Source organism: Aythya ferina, assembly GCF_964211825.1.
Source record: "Aythya ferina genome assembly, chromosome: 1".
In the NCBI taxonomy this organism is placed as follows: domain Eukaryota; kingdom Metazoa; phylum Chordata; class Aves; order Anseriformes; family Anatidae; genus Aythya; species Aythya ferina.
Window position 1 is genome coordinate 21,995,681 of NC_140296.1, and position 13,150 is coordinate 22,008,830.

Consider the following 13,150-nt stretch of genomic DNA (forward strand, 5'->3'; position numbering starts at 1 on the left):
AACAAGCTTTCAGAGGTCTTACTATGTCTTTGGCTTGCAGGTGGCCTTTTCTTTGTACACAGACACAGCACAGATGAGGTTGGAAGACACCTCTAGAGATCATCTAGCCCAATCCCTGCCCAAAACAGGGTCAGCTAGAACAGGCTGCCCCAGGCCACATCCAGCTGAGTTTTAAACATCTCCAAGGAGGAAGTCTTCACAACTCCAGGCAATCTATTCCAGTGTTCAGCCACCCGCATAGCACAGAAGCACTTCCTTATGTTCAGAGGGAGCCTCCTGTCTTCCAGTTTGTGCCCATTGCCTCTTGTCCTGGCACTGGGCTCCACAGAATTTGGCTCCATCCTCATTATTCTTCCCCATCAGGTATTTATACATGTTGATAAAATCCCCCCTGAGCCCTCTCTTCTCCAGGCTGTGATTCCGGCCCTTTCACCCCTTTCTCATCTGTCAGATGCCCCAAACCTTTAATCATCTTCATGGTTCTTCATTGGTCCCGCTCCAGGAAGCCCACAACTTTCTTGTATGTTCTTGCACATCCCCTTCAATGGCACACCTACCCAGAGGTTTTGCCCTCAGAAACCAGGGTGCAGACAGTTTGTGCTTCTGCTCTGAAACTACCAGACATCTGCCCCAGTCACTGACTTCTTGTGGGGTGAGGTGACACAGCAGTGACCTGTCTGAACACCTACACGTGTACCAAAACAGTGTTTGCCTGCCCTTTGTTTTAAAATTTGCAAGTGTGCAAAGTGCTTTGTTTTCTCTTCCACCTGATGCATCGCTGGAAACTATGGGGATTTTATTAAAGACATTGTGAGAAAAATCTGACAAAAAAATTGCCTTTTCATTATTTCAATGGGTATAACATGACATTAACTTTCTTAATCAGAACTTATTAGAACCTGCATTTAAGTAACAGAACCTGTCACTGGTGATGCAGCTGTTCTGGTATCAGAAGTCTCGATATACATGTCTTATTTTCACTTGAAAAGCTTCTGCAAAAGATGTCAGTAGCTAAAAGAGTTGATATCTACTGAATGCAGACAAAATAAATATATAATATCCAGTATATTTAGTCCTGAAGATACTGGCAGAGGAGGTTCAAAAATGCCATACATGTGTAAATGACCATTAAGTACTCTTTTGAGTCAGAAAGTTTCTGTTTTTCCCCTCATGGGACGGTGGCTTCTGCTACCAAGGATTTTATCCAAGATATGTCACATTATGGCATGGCCTTCACTGCAACGGTTAGATAAAGCCAGCTCTGGTGGGAGTAGCCACATGGTAAAAAAACTCCCTAGCTAAACCATGTGAATGGGTTACCAGCAGCGTGAAACTAGGCTAACGTTTTATTGCTTGTACTAATATGAACTCTAGCCCAAGGCTAGACCTCCCCCCATACATTATTAACTTAGGTGTTGGCATACATTATTAACGTAGGTGTTAGCAGGAGCACTTCAGGGTCAGCTCCTGACTTGCTGCTTGATTTGAATTCAAAACTTCACCGAGTTGGCATGAATTTGGTTTTGCATGTGAATGGGAATCTGGCTAGCAGCAACATTTGGTTTCTTCCTTCTACTGCTAGCAAAGGCAACTCCCTTGTCAAGGACCCGTAGGAACTGTCACAGCAGGTTGGCCCACTCATTACTCAGTCCAACATCTTGGCTGCCCTATTATTTAGTCTCAAACACTTCAAAGGGAGATTTTAAAAAAATATAATTTTGTGGAATAATCGCAAGAGTGGCAGTTTCCCCTAGAATTCAGACACCAGTTGGTTTATATCCTGAGCTATCAGGCTTCATTGCTCTTCCTTCAAAAAATAAATCAACAAATGCTAAATTCTTGTCTAATATTACTGTGGACTCTGATCATGCTTGTATGTTTGTAAATCTTGCTAACAATTTTTTCCTATTTATATAATATGTTAGACTATAAAGGTTAAAGTTGGATTATGTAAAAACATTTAAAAAAAATATTTCTCTTGATCTGTTTCAATAACATTAAGGAAAGACAGTTTTTTAAGTAGAGATAATATCTCCTAATATACCAACTGGTACTGCTGAAAAGAAAACAGTGCTTTTCTCAACTACTTGGTGGTTTAACAAGCTTCCTACCTACAAAACTTGTCTTGCCTATGCTGTAAAAAAAAAAAAAAAAAAAAGAAAGAACTACTATAACACCATCACTCAAAAAGTATTGTTATTCATTTGTATTATTTGATGCTAGCATGAACTTCAGGATCTGTTTCCACATGATTTACTGAACATGTCAATTTTTGGTCAACACAAAGAGAAACTGTCACTCTCAATAGCAGACGCAGCATTCTCAACACTGAATCTAATGTTAGGGGAGAGCTATTTGGCACTTGCAACCTGATTTGGCTGGGGAAAAGATCTCTTGGCAAGGCTTTCCTTCTCAAGGATTCCCTCCCCCCCTTTTTTGTTAATCTCATATTTTGTTCTCTCACAATAGCCCTGTCACTTGGCTATGCCTATATGCATGCATACAGGAGTATTTCGCCCTTTCTGGGTCAAAAAGCACACCGCTTTATGACTTGACTACAAACTGGGACAAGACCCAGGGGCATCTATCTGTTCATCCTTTTCTTTCTCCCTGGATCTTGTGCAAGGTAAATCTGGGTATGTGCCCAAGAGAGGAGCTGCAGTGTTCCCTGGAGAGGTGCCGGCTTCAATAAACAGGGGACTTCTTTTGCAAAAAAAAAAAAAAAAAGTTAACATCATCAGTCACTGGGCTGCAGGAATGCCCAGTAAATCTCTGTGGACTGCACATGGTAGTGGAGCAGGTTCAAAGACACCGAATGGCTGATGGGACACCGTTGGCATTCTGGCTGGCCAGCAGGAACAGGCAATGGAAATAAAACTCTGGAGGGGGACACGAAGTTACAATTAATGAGAAAGTGTCAGGGTCCCACGTGGACACTCAATAGTTGCAGGTTAGCCTTCAGGTCAAGGCCTTACCAGAATTAAGGGACAGAAGAGGTGAGAGCTTGCCAGGGCCAGAAAAAGAGACTCGTGCAATCTTCAGCCTCTTCCTGTTATTGGCACTGCTCTGCTGGCCAAGAAAAGACGAAGGACACTTCCAAGCTGATTTAATGTTTGGTAGGGATTTGATGCTCACTTGCACTGATGGGGGGGGAGAACCCAGATACCCATTGCTCCGTACCACATATTGCTACCTGTGCACCCTCGCTGGCAGAATCACGTGCCACTGCCCAGTCCACTGCTTCAACTCTTTTTGCATCCAGGGTGAACGTTTCCAGCCTGAACCACAGCATGCAGACAGAAAAATGTGGGTCTTGTATACAGTAACCTCACTGTGTATGTGCAGTATTAGACATATGCATGGATCAGCAAAAGAGCTGTGGGAAAAGCAGATTCACAAGGTTGAAAACACAGGTTAGAATACACTTCAGTGATGGGAGCGGCTACACAATTGAAGTCTTTGCTTGGAAGTATTTATTTCATGCTCAACCAGTTTACCCAGAAAAGGCATTTCCCTATGTGTATCATGAAATCTCTTGTAAGATAACTTGATACCATTAAATCCACAGTACTAAAGCCCTGGATAAAAGATCCACAGGTCTTGGAAAAGCTCTGGGTGAAAGCTGAAATTTTTCTTCTCCCTTTATTAACATCTTTCTGGTACCCCTTCCAGACTCCTCACTCACATCTATAACTTGGCCTCTCAGTCTGATCTTTCTGGAGGGAAGGAGCTTTTTTCAGGGGATGTCATTCTTGGAATGAGGTGTGATAAAGAAACTGCTGACAATAGGACTTCAGCTGCAGGTGATATTGGGTTCCTCTTGCTCCCCACACCTGGCACTACCTCAGCACAGCACCTTCTGCTTCCCATTCCCCTCTGCAAAACCCCAAACTTGCAAAAGCCTCAACTGCCTGAGAATTCTGCCATTCTCTAGTACCTTCCCAGGGCATGGATGATCAGGATAAAGGAAGAGAAAGCAATGCGCTAAAGCACTTCCAGCCCTCCCTTTAGCCACAGCAAGAGCTGAGGGATGTGTCACCCATACCTGTGCCTCCTCGTGCAACCAAGTCCTTAGCTTCACCCCTCAGAGGCGTAATGCTAATGACAGTGGTCTGAGTGATACGCAGCTAAGCACTGCTGTGAGCACTCAGCAAAGCTGCTGGGACTGCCTCCGATTTGTGTACTAAAGCAAACTGCTTTTGGTTATCTAAGAAGGAGCAAGTTCTGACTGAAACATTTCTCATAGTCGAGGCCTTTACGAGGGCTCTCTTCGCTTTGGAACCTGCTGTGGTTTGTATCTGAGCTCCTTCTGAGACATTTTAATGGAGAAACTAACAGGACCTTCCCTCCCTTTTGCCTACTTTTCTAAACGTGTAGGAACATAGTATCCATGGCACCATTGCCATATACAGTTGAAGGAAGCAAAAGGCTGAAAATTGTTAGGGAACAACAGAGAGATGATGCCCTTCATATTATTTTCTTGGGATGCCAGGCTAGCATCGGAGGTTAACTCTGATCACCTTGCTCTGCTCCAGTTTTCTGTCAAATCTTCTTTCTGCAAAGAAACAGCTTTTTTCCTCAGTTGGTTTGTAAGGTTGGAGAAGCCAGTTTGTAAGCAGGAGAAGCCATCCTCCTGACTGCAAAAAATTTATGGTTTTGAGATTTCAGCTTAAGGCACCACTACTTCTCGAAGACTTTGCGGAAGAAAGCTTCCAGCGCGACATTTCAGAGCTCACTTATTACTTTTATTCTCACGCAGACTTTGGAGGCAGATTGATTTTTTTTTTATTTCGAGAGAGGACGCAACGAAAGGGCAACAAGGCGCTCTCAACCCCCACACCGAACAACTTTATTTCCCAAACTTGACAGCTACTCCCCCCCAGTGTGCATTCAACACTCGGACGACGGCACTTTGAAGGAAAAAAAAAAAACAGAAGTTGGAGCCGCTGAGGGCAACCCCTGGGTGCTCCCCGCGTCCCTCCCCGCTTCTCCCCTCACGCCCCCAGCCCCGGCCCGGCCGGGCGCTACCCGGCATGCCCCGCTCCGGCGCAGGCGCGCCCGGGCGGCCGCTGAAGGAAGAGGAAAATGGCATAAACAACCCGCGGCCGCCCAGGAGCCGCCGCCGCCCCCGGCCGCGCTGAGAGGAGCGGAGCGGAGCGCGGAGGCTCCCCCCGCCCCCTCACCCTCCTCCTCCTCCTCCTCCTCCTCCCTTTTCCTCCTCCTTCTCCTCCTCCGAGCCGCAGCCCGGGGTGCCGGCGGTTCCCCGCGCCCCCTTTTTTTTTTTTTTTTTTTTTTTTCTCCTCTCCCCGCCCCTCTCCCCTCGCCCCTTTCCCCTCCCTCCTTCCCCATGGTGCCGACCCCGGCGGCGGGGCGGGTGCCATGAACAGCAGCGGCCTGCCCTGCTCCTCGCCCTCGCCGGTGGTGGGGCCGGTGGCGGCGGGGACCGGCGGCGCTGGCGGTGTGAACAGCAGCAGCAGCAGCAGCGGCGGGGCCGTGAAGCTCAAGTTCTGCCGCTACTACGCCAAGGACAAGACCTGCTTCTACGGCGAGGAGTGCCAGTTCCTGCATGAGGAGCCCGGCGCCGCCGCCGCTGCTCCTCCTCCTCCTCCTCCCCTCAGCGGGCTCCCCCTCGGCATCCCCCCGGCGGCCAGCGCCGGGCCCGGGTACTCGCCTCACGGGGCCAGCCCGGGCCCGGCGGCGGCGGCGGTGGTGGCGGTGGTGGGGCCTAAGAAAGCCGAGCTGGGGGCGGGAGGCGGCGGAGGAGGAGGAGGAGGAGGAGGTGGAGGAGGTGGAGGAAGCAGCAACGGTGGAGGAGGAGGAGGAGGAGGAGGAGGCGGCGGGGGGCTGGACGGCCCGCGGCTGGCGAGTGAGTGGGGCCGGGGTTGTGTGGGGAGGGAGGTTTGGGGGTGGTGAGGGGGGGGGGGGAGCCCCGGTCCCGCCTTGGGAAGCGGCTCCCGAGCGTGCTGTGGTGCTACCGGAAACAAATAACAGCCATGGTGGCGGCGGGGCCGCTCCCTGCCCTCCCCCGGGCCTCCCCGCCCGCCTGGCGGCATCCCCAAGGGTGTTTTTTTGGGGTTCCCCCCCCCCCCTTTTCCTGGATGAGGTGCCTCCATCTTAGCCCCGTCCGCAAGGGGCAGGCGGAAAGGGAGAGGGGACGGGTGTGGGGGGAAAGGGAAGGAGACCCCCCTGGAAAGGGGATGCTGGAGGGGGGTGCCCTCCTGTCCCCCCTCCTCGGGGGCTCCTGGGCAGTGGTTGCCCCGGTGCTGGGTTTGGGGTGTCTTTAGGGAGCCCCCCCCCCCCCAGCTGGGGAACAGCTCTTGCAAGGGTGCAGCTGCTGCCTGGTGTGCTCCTCCAGGCAGCCCCAGTTGGGTCTCAGCTGTTGGAAGTTTTGAGCCTTCAGCCTTGAAATATTACTACATTGCAGGCGCGTGTCACTTTGTAAATCCTGAAGCTGTAACAGTTTAGATGTATGCAAACTATCCGCTGCTACAAGGAGAAATGGCTTCTGATTTTTTTTTTTTTCTGACTTTCTACAGCCTTTATTCCCTCCCCGGTAGGAGTTTGGGGTGCTTGCGTGCCTTGCAGGACAGTTGCTGGTTGGTTTTGTGGTGGCTGAATAGATGCTGATTGTAGCAAGCTGGTTTCAAGAACAGTTCGGTTTGTAGCAAAAGCAGCAGCAGCACTTGGAACAACAAAGTCCAGCAAGCTTATAAAGCTTCTTCAGAAACGTCATGCTCTAAATGAATACATTAAGCTTGGTTGCATTATTGATTTCTGTCATAAACCTGGTATTTGTTTACATGAAGTGACTCAACTGCTAAATGGTCACAGCCATGCTTTTGCTGAAATTAAGGTGCAACCACGTCGAACATCCTGTGTATAGCTCTCAGCACTCGATATGTTTCAGGAACCTGTAACTGCTTTTTCACCAGGTGTAATGAGCTCGTGCCATTGAGCGATATTGTCTGTGGAGCTGGTAGCTGGACAGTGCCTTGTATTAGTACAGCACTGTCATGTCTGCTCTTCCAGGACGACCCTAAAACATAGAATTGCTTAATGCTTTCTATTAAAAGACAGAATTTTTGATTGTTTTATCAAACTTCAGTTGTTCAAAGTGAAGTCTATGCTGCTTTTTTTTTTTTTTTTTTTTTTTTACAGGTAGATGGGAAAGATCTAGCAGTGATCGTTTGATCTCTGCTTGTTTTCCTTTTGAACAGAATTAGCTGTGAGATGTATAGGTGAATAAAGATGTAAAAATAAATAGTTAAAATCTGCTAAGCTAGTGTATCCAGGCTTGTGGAGAGGGTTAATAAGCTGACTTGGGGATAAAAGCTTTTATATGAAGGATTTTCTTTCTTTCTTCTCCTAAGAATGAAATCTAAAAGTTGCTCAAGTCCTAAACCTAAGAAAAAAAATTAAGAATTTGTGTGCTCAGTGGTTGATATTGCTGAGCAGTTAAACTATTTGGAAACCATGTGTCTGAGTATGTATCAGCCTGTCAGAGGTTTAAAACTGCATGGGGCTCCCAGCGGTTGCCCCTGTTGTGAGGGCACCGAGAATGGGCAAACTCCCTGCAGAGTTATCAGTGATTCCCTGCAGGGAAAGACACCCTGCTTGAAGTTACAGAAGGCAAAGGCCTGGACTAGTAGAGGAGGGTCCTTATATCAAGGAATCTAGCTGGGAAAGAAGAGTAAGGAAAGGAAGGAGAGAAAAATTAAGCGAAGAGCCTTAGAGTGGGCCCAGTCTTGCTTCTAAGCTTCCTCGCTTCAGTATGCAGTTGTGAAAGAAATAAGGGAGATATTTGTTCAAAATCTGGAGGTGATCAGTATAGCTACTGACAAGTTCATCTCTATAATTCTCACTTTGCTGATGGCTCACGGTGTTACCAGGACGATTTCCAAGTGGATGGAATGAAAGCTTTATTTTTTATGGATGTAGGAAGCTATACGCCAACTTTTATTGAACAGTAAAGTTCAGAAGTAAAGAATGTGGAATTAGGAAGTGCCAAAAGGTAGCCTGCCTGTGCAGTCTCACTGCCAGTCTTCCCTAATGCAGAAGTATCGGGGTGGTCTCCAGTTAGGCACCTGCGTGTGCTGCCTTCTCTCCCTTCTTCCTCACTGGACCCCAGCATCATTCAGTGCGCGGAGCAGATAATGCTCATTGAGTAATTAACTGTGCAGCCCTATTTATTGTTAAAAGTGGGTCAGCGCCTCATTCTAACATGCGTGTTACTCTAATCCTGCTCTGAGTACAGGATTATTAATTTACTTATAGGTTTTTCTGTAGTAATCACAAAGACTCCCCAAATACTGACTTCTTTTCAGAGCACAGATGATGGGAACATTGAATGATAAGGAGAAGGACAGTGAAAATGCAAGAAATATTCCAGGGAAGAAGTATTCCAGTACAACGGTATTAAGTGAAACAAGCAGGTGACATGTCCAGAGCTAACCAACAGAGATTTCTTCACGTGACGTGTGGTTAAACTGTTCTGTGACAGAGATGGTTTAGATACTAACATCTGACAGGGGTTCAAAAAGTCATCCGATATTATTGGGAAAAAACTCTGCCTTAGACAATGAAATGTGAAAAAAAATCATTTCTGAGTCAAACTCATTTTCTACTATGCATAGCTGAGAGCCTCCAGGGAACCCCTGCCTCATCCTCACCTTGAGCTTATGTTTTTGTCTACATGCCCACTGTGGTCCAGCCTCGGAGGTGATGCAGAAGGCTAAATGTGTCTTCGGCTTGACTGCTGTGGCTTTTTATGTTCTTGGGGAATGAGACTGACTATGCTGATGAACTTCATTCACTTTCAGAAGGTAGCACCCCTGCCCCTAAAGCACTTCGTGTTTGAAGCATGCATTTTCAAAGCACTGTTCCTGCTCTTTTGGTGCTGCGAGTGCTCAGCCTTCTGGGCGCAAAGTGTCCAGCTGCCCGTCTGCAAAATAAGAAGTGCAGCTGCGAACTGCCTCACCAACATTTGATTTTAGAAAGAAGTCCTTTTCACATAACAAAAAAGGAAGGAGAAGATATCAGAAAAAAGTTTCCTTGAGTTTTGTTAGTGGCCAAAATCTGTGCACGGTGGTCTTCTGCTAGCCACAAGTCCTGTGTGTCAGCCCAGGTACCGGGCAGAGTAGCAGAGGTACCTAGCCTGAGAGGAGTGTTGAAGGAGTGGAAATGGGGAAAATTACCATTCCTTGGCATTTAGGAGGGAGGATATGACCAGCAGGGTTTTAAGGAGAAGCTCAGGAAAGGATAGGGGAGAGGCATGAGCAATTTCTCCTTGTGCGTCTGCCCTCTGTTCCGTTTGAACCTTTACAACTTGTGTAACGAGCAGGTTGGCAGCCTGTGCTACTGCCTGCTGATGGCTCATTCCCGGAGCACTTGGTGCCATGCGAGGGAGGGTCTGAAGAAAATTGTCACTGTTACTGAAATCTGTCACATCTGTGTGTAAGCTGGACAAGTTAAAGCTGTACAGACAACTGCAGCTGTTAAATTACTCGAAAGTTAATGAATACAAATGTGATACTCCTCAGCACATGGGCCTCACAAACACTGTATTACACCAATAGAAGCGTTTACTGCTTGCTACAGTGCTTTTTTCTTTTTTTTTTGCTGTGAAGCACACGATACACAGCAGTTACTGTCAGTGCTTGCTCTTTAGCCTGGTGCCTGACTCGTCTGAGCGCAGCCCCGGAGGAGGGCCGATGGGCTGAGCGCTGCACTCAGCTCTGCCGCAGCGGGCTCCGGTGCTGCTGTCCACCGAGGAACACGCAGGAGCTGGCCACGGGCACGGTGCTGCTGCTGCCTCTCCTTTCCAGCTTTCCGAGTCTTGTTCTCTCCCCAAAAAGCCTTCCTCTAGGAAAACTGTGCTTAAACCAGGCCCCTATTTCCACAGCGTGCCCGCAGTGCTGCTCTGTTTCTCCACAGCCGCTGAGGAAACCTGCCTAGGTAGGCTTTGTCCGTGAGGGGGTGGAAAGGAGGACGACGAAGGCTTGGTTTGCATTGGGTTAGCCTCATAAAAGCGTGATTGCTGTTTTCACAGCCCACAAGCTGTGTGTTAGAAGGCCAGTCATAGCTGCAGTGGGTATTGATGGCCGCTGTAGCAGCTCTGTGTGCAATCACTTGGCACTTAGCTTAGCGAGAATTAGGGCTTAGGTTTTGGTAAATCCATAAATAGGCTGTGCTTGGGGTGGGAAGACCCATACATTTGTATGCTTTTTTTTTTTTTTTAAGGTGTTTAAGTCTCTTCCAGCCCATTCTTCTTCAAACTAAATGAAATAGCGGATATAGAGAAAATGGGAAGATAAGCCATTCAGCAAAATAGATATTAAAGGTAATCTGTTGGATTACGCTTCTTAACACAATGAAACAATGGTCAGGATTATTCTAAGTATGGATTTTTTTTTTTATCATCTCTGGTAGTGTTTGAGTATTTACAGCTCAAAATATTTAGAAACAGGTATCAAACTTTTAATGTAAATATATTTGTGGTGTGCCATATGCTAGTTGCTTTTTCCCTGGGTTTGTTTCTTCTTTGCCTTGATGCAGAAAACAGGTATTGTAGTCAGGAGAAAGGGTTGAGAATTCCTTCTCCAGACCTGTTTGTGCTTTTTGCAAGTGATGCTGTATTAGTTGTCATATACCTGTGCTCTCTTATTAGAGAGGTGACTCAAGTTTTAATATTCCTGATGCCTTTTCCAGGAGCTGATAGAGGATACAATTTTTATCTTTTCCTCAATTTTTTTTAAAGACATTGGAGACAAGTCTGAGAATTGACGAGACATTTGGGACAGCTGGAGACTGTTAAACAATTGAGAATTGAAGACTAAAAACAATAACTTAGGAGATGCATGGGAGTAATCGAAAATGACTGAATTCACTTAATCGCCTCTTGTTTCGTACATTAACAGCAGAAATTGGGAAATGATAGGCATGGATTTTTCTCTCACTTTTGTGTTTCATGTGGAAATGGGGAAGAAACGGAAAACTTATTGGAGGGGTTAATGAGGAGAAGAGGAAAAACTTTTACATCTGCGAAGTTATTTGGGATATATAAGGGGGCACTTCTAGCATGTAAAACTTCCAGGAAAAAATACAACATGCCATGGTGCTTGAAACTGATTTTCCTGTATTTATGTACTTTGGGGGGGGTTTCTTTATTGGGTGAGAAAATATTCAAGCCCAAATATTGCACAGAAATCACAGATCCCTTGGGAGTATGGGTACTTATTTGTTTCTGGTAGTACCTACCACGTGTTGGGTATCAAAATACATGACAATGGCATTATTACTGTTCTGATTGTTTTCCTCTTTCAAAGACAAAGATAAAACCGTGTGTTTGGGTTGGGGGGATAGTTATAGACATTTTATGAGCAAACTCAAAGGTGATATTTGCTATAATAATTTGAAGTTTTGATGATGTTTTTTTAAGATACTGAGCATCCCCATTTAGTTTCTGTCTAGCAGTTATTAGATAACTGATTTTTTGTAGGTATCACTGTAGGAGTGGGCCTGCAGGAAGGATTTGAATGCACAGAAAATAGTGACCTTGGGGACCAGCTCAGAAAGAGTTCCCTGTGTAAGGAACCACCTAGAAGCAAATTTAGACTGCTGCGGGAAAAATGGACGAATGGTAAGTGAGGGTGGGGTGAGAAACGCAGGGAGGAGCAGTTCTGTAGGACCTCGGAAGCTGAAAAAACTCTTGGTCTCGAGGCAGCTGATGGAAAGGGGGTCAGTGGAGGGATTTAGATAGCAAGCTGATGGGGCTGATGTTTTCCTTATCTGTTGTTTTCTGGTAATGATGTAATACGTTACACTGCCTTCACAAATGGTACAGTGAATCGCTGTGTGTTGAAGATGAGTCGGTGCCGATCACGCTCCGTGCATGTCCGTGTTCCATCCGTCTCTTGGGAGTTAAGTTCTGGTGGTGTGATTGTTTTGTCTGGTCTTCAAAGACATTTTGTGTTTAGATCTTATTTGTATTATTTTCTTTGCTTCCTTATGGCCTTTTATTCCTTTTTTTTTTTTTTTTTTTTTTTTCCCTTCTGAGAATTGAGATTCAGAAACAAAATCCTTGAATTCTAAAGTGGTGGTAGAAACATGCGTTGTAGATGTTGCAGTGAGGTGGGATAAGAGATAAGAAATCCCTGTAGCCCATGGGTAGAGTCCCTCTGTGTCAGTTGTTCTAATGCTGGTGAAACTAATGGGAAGATCTTCCCTTTATTTTGTTTTCTCCCTCCCACTCCCGTAAGAAATAACCTGGATAGGTCATTGGGACATCTTCATCCTTTTTGTACAACTATTTTTATATAAGAAGTTGAGTTTTATGTACAGGGAGGAGGCTGTTAAGAAACAAATGTGTCTTTTGGAAAAAAAAAAAAAAATGTGGTATATTGAAAAATTTGATGCGATACATCAGGAATTGTGAAGTGTTTTGGAGAAGGATTATTCTGAAAGCTTTGTTATTAAGTGATTTCCATAGCTGGAATTGCTGTCTCTGATAAGGAGTACTTCTGATGGCTCTTTTGAAAAAGTATCATTTTTAATTCGTTTTATCACTGTGCTTTTGGACTCAGTCCATGAAGAGGAGTCCTGCTGCTCTGGATGCCATACAAAGATTTTTACAGAGCAAAAGGATGGCAGCTGTACTTTTTGGGGGGGCTTTATCGGATGCTTGTATAATATGAGAGATAAAATTAAAAAAAAAAAAAAAAAGAAAAAAAAGCAGCCCAGGCACTTAATATTATGGTAAGGATTGCTGTTTTCCTTTGCTTGCCCATGAATATCTCATCACTTAGTGGGAGTGTTTGTAAATAAGGCAGCGTTTCCCAAACTGTTTTGCTTCCTGTCTGCCTTTCAGCCAACTTGGTTCGTTTGTGCTGTCTGCCCTCCAACTGCACTTCCATTCTCAGCATCCTAGCGCAGCGGTGTGCTCCTGCTCCTCGTGCCTGGGGGATTAGCTCAGGTTCTCTGTCAGCTGCCCCTGTTTCAGTGATTCCTAGGCTGGTTTTGGGAAATGCTGTATTAAATGAGAGAGGTAAAATAAGACCAGAGAATTCACTTTCCCTAGCAAACTGTAAAAATAGTAGTGATGCAGTAGGGAAAGCAACACCAAAATGCACCTGGTAGTATGTGTAGTGCTCAT

General features: G+C 45.9%; 1 protein-coding gene across 5 annotated transcripts in view; it reads left to right on the forward strand.

Moving 5' to 3' along the window:
* Positions 1-5,239: 5,239 nt before the first annotated feature.
* The window catches only part of PAN3 (poly(A) specific ribonuclease subunit PAN3), an 81,059-nt gene continuing 73,148 nt past the window's right edge, over positions 5,240-13,150 (forward strand). The window contains exons 1-2 of one of the 5 annotated variants that reach the window (XM_084535396.1): positions 5,240-5,866; positions 11,498-11,638. In XM_084535396.1, coding sequence (XP_084391522.1) covers positions 5,380-5,866; positions 11,498-11,638 — 628 coding nt within the window. In that variant the 5' untranslated portion in view covers positions 5,240-5,379. The remainder of the gene's footprint in view (positions 5,867-11,497; positions 11,639-13,150) is intronic. The other 4 variants (XM_084535395.1, XM_084535394.1, XM_084535392.1 and 1 more) reach the window with 4 other exon arrangements.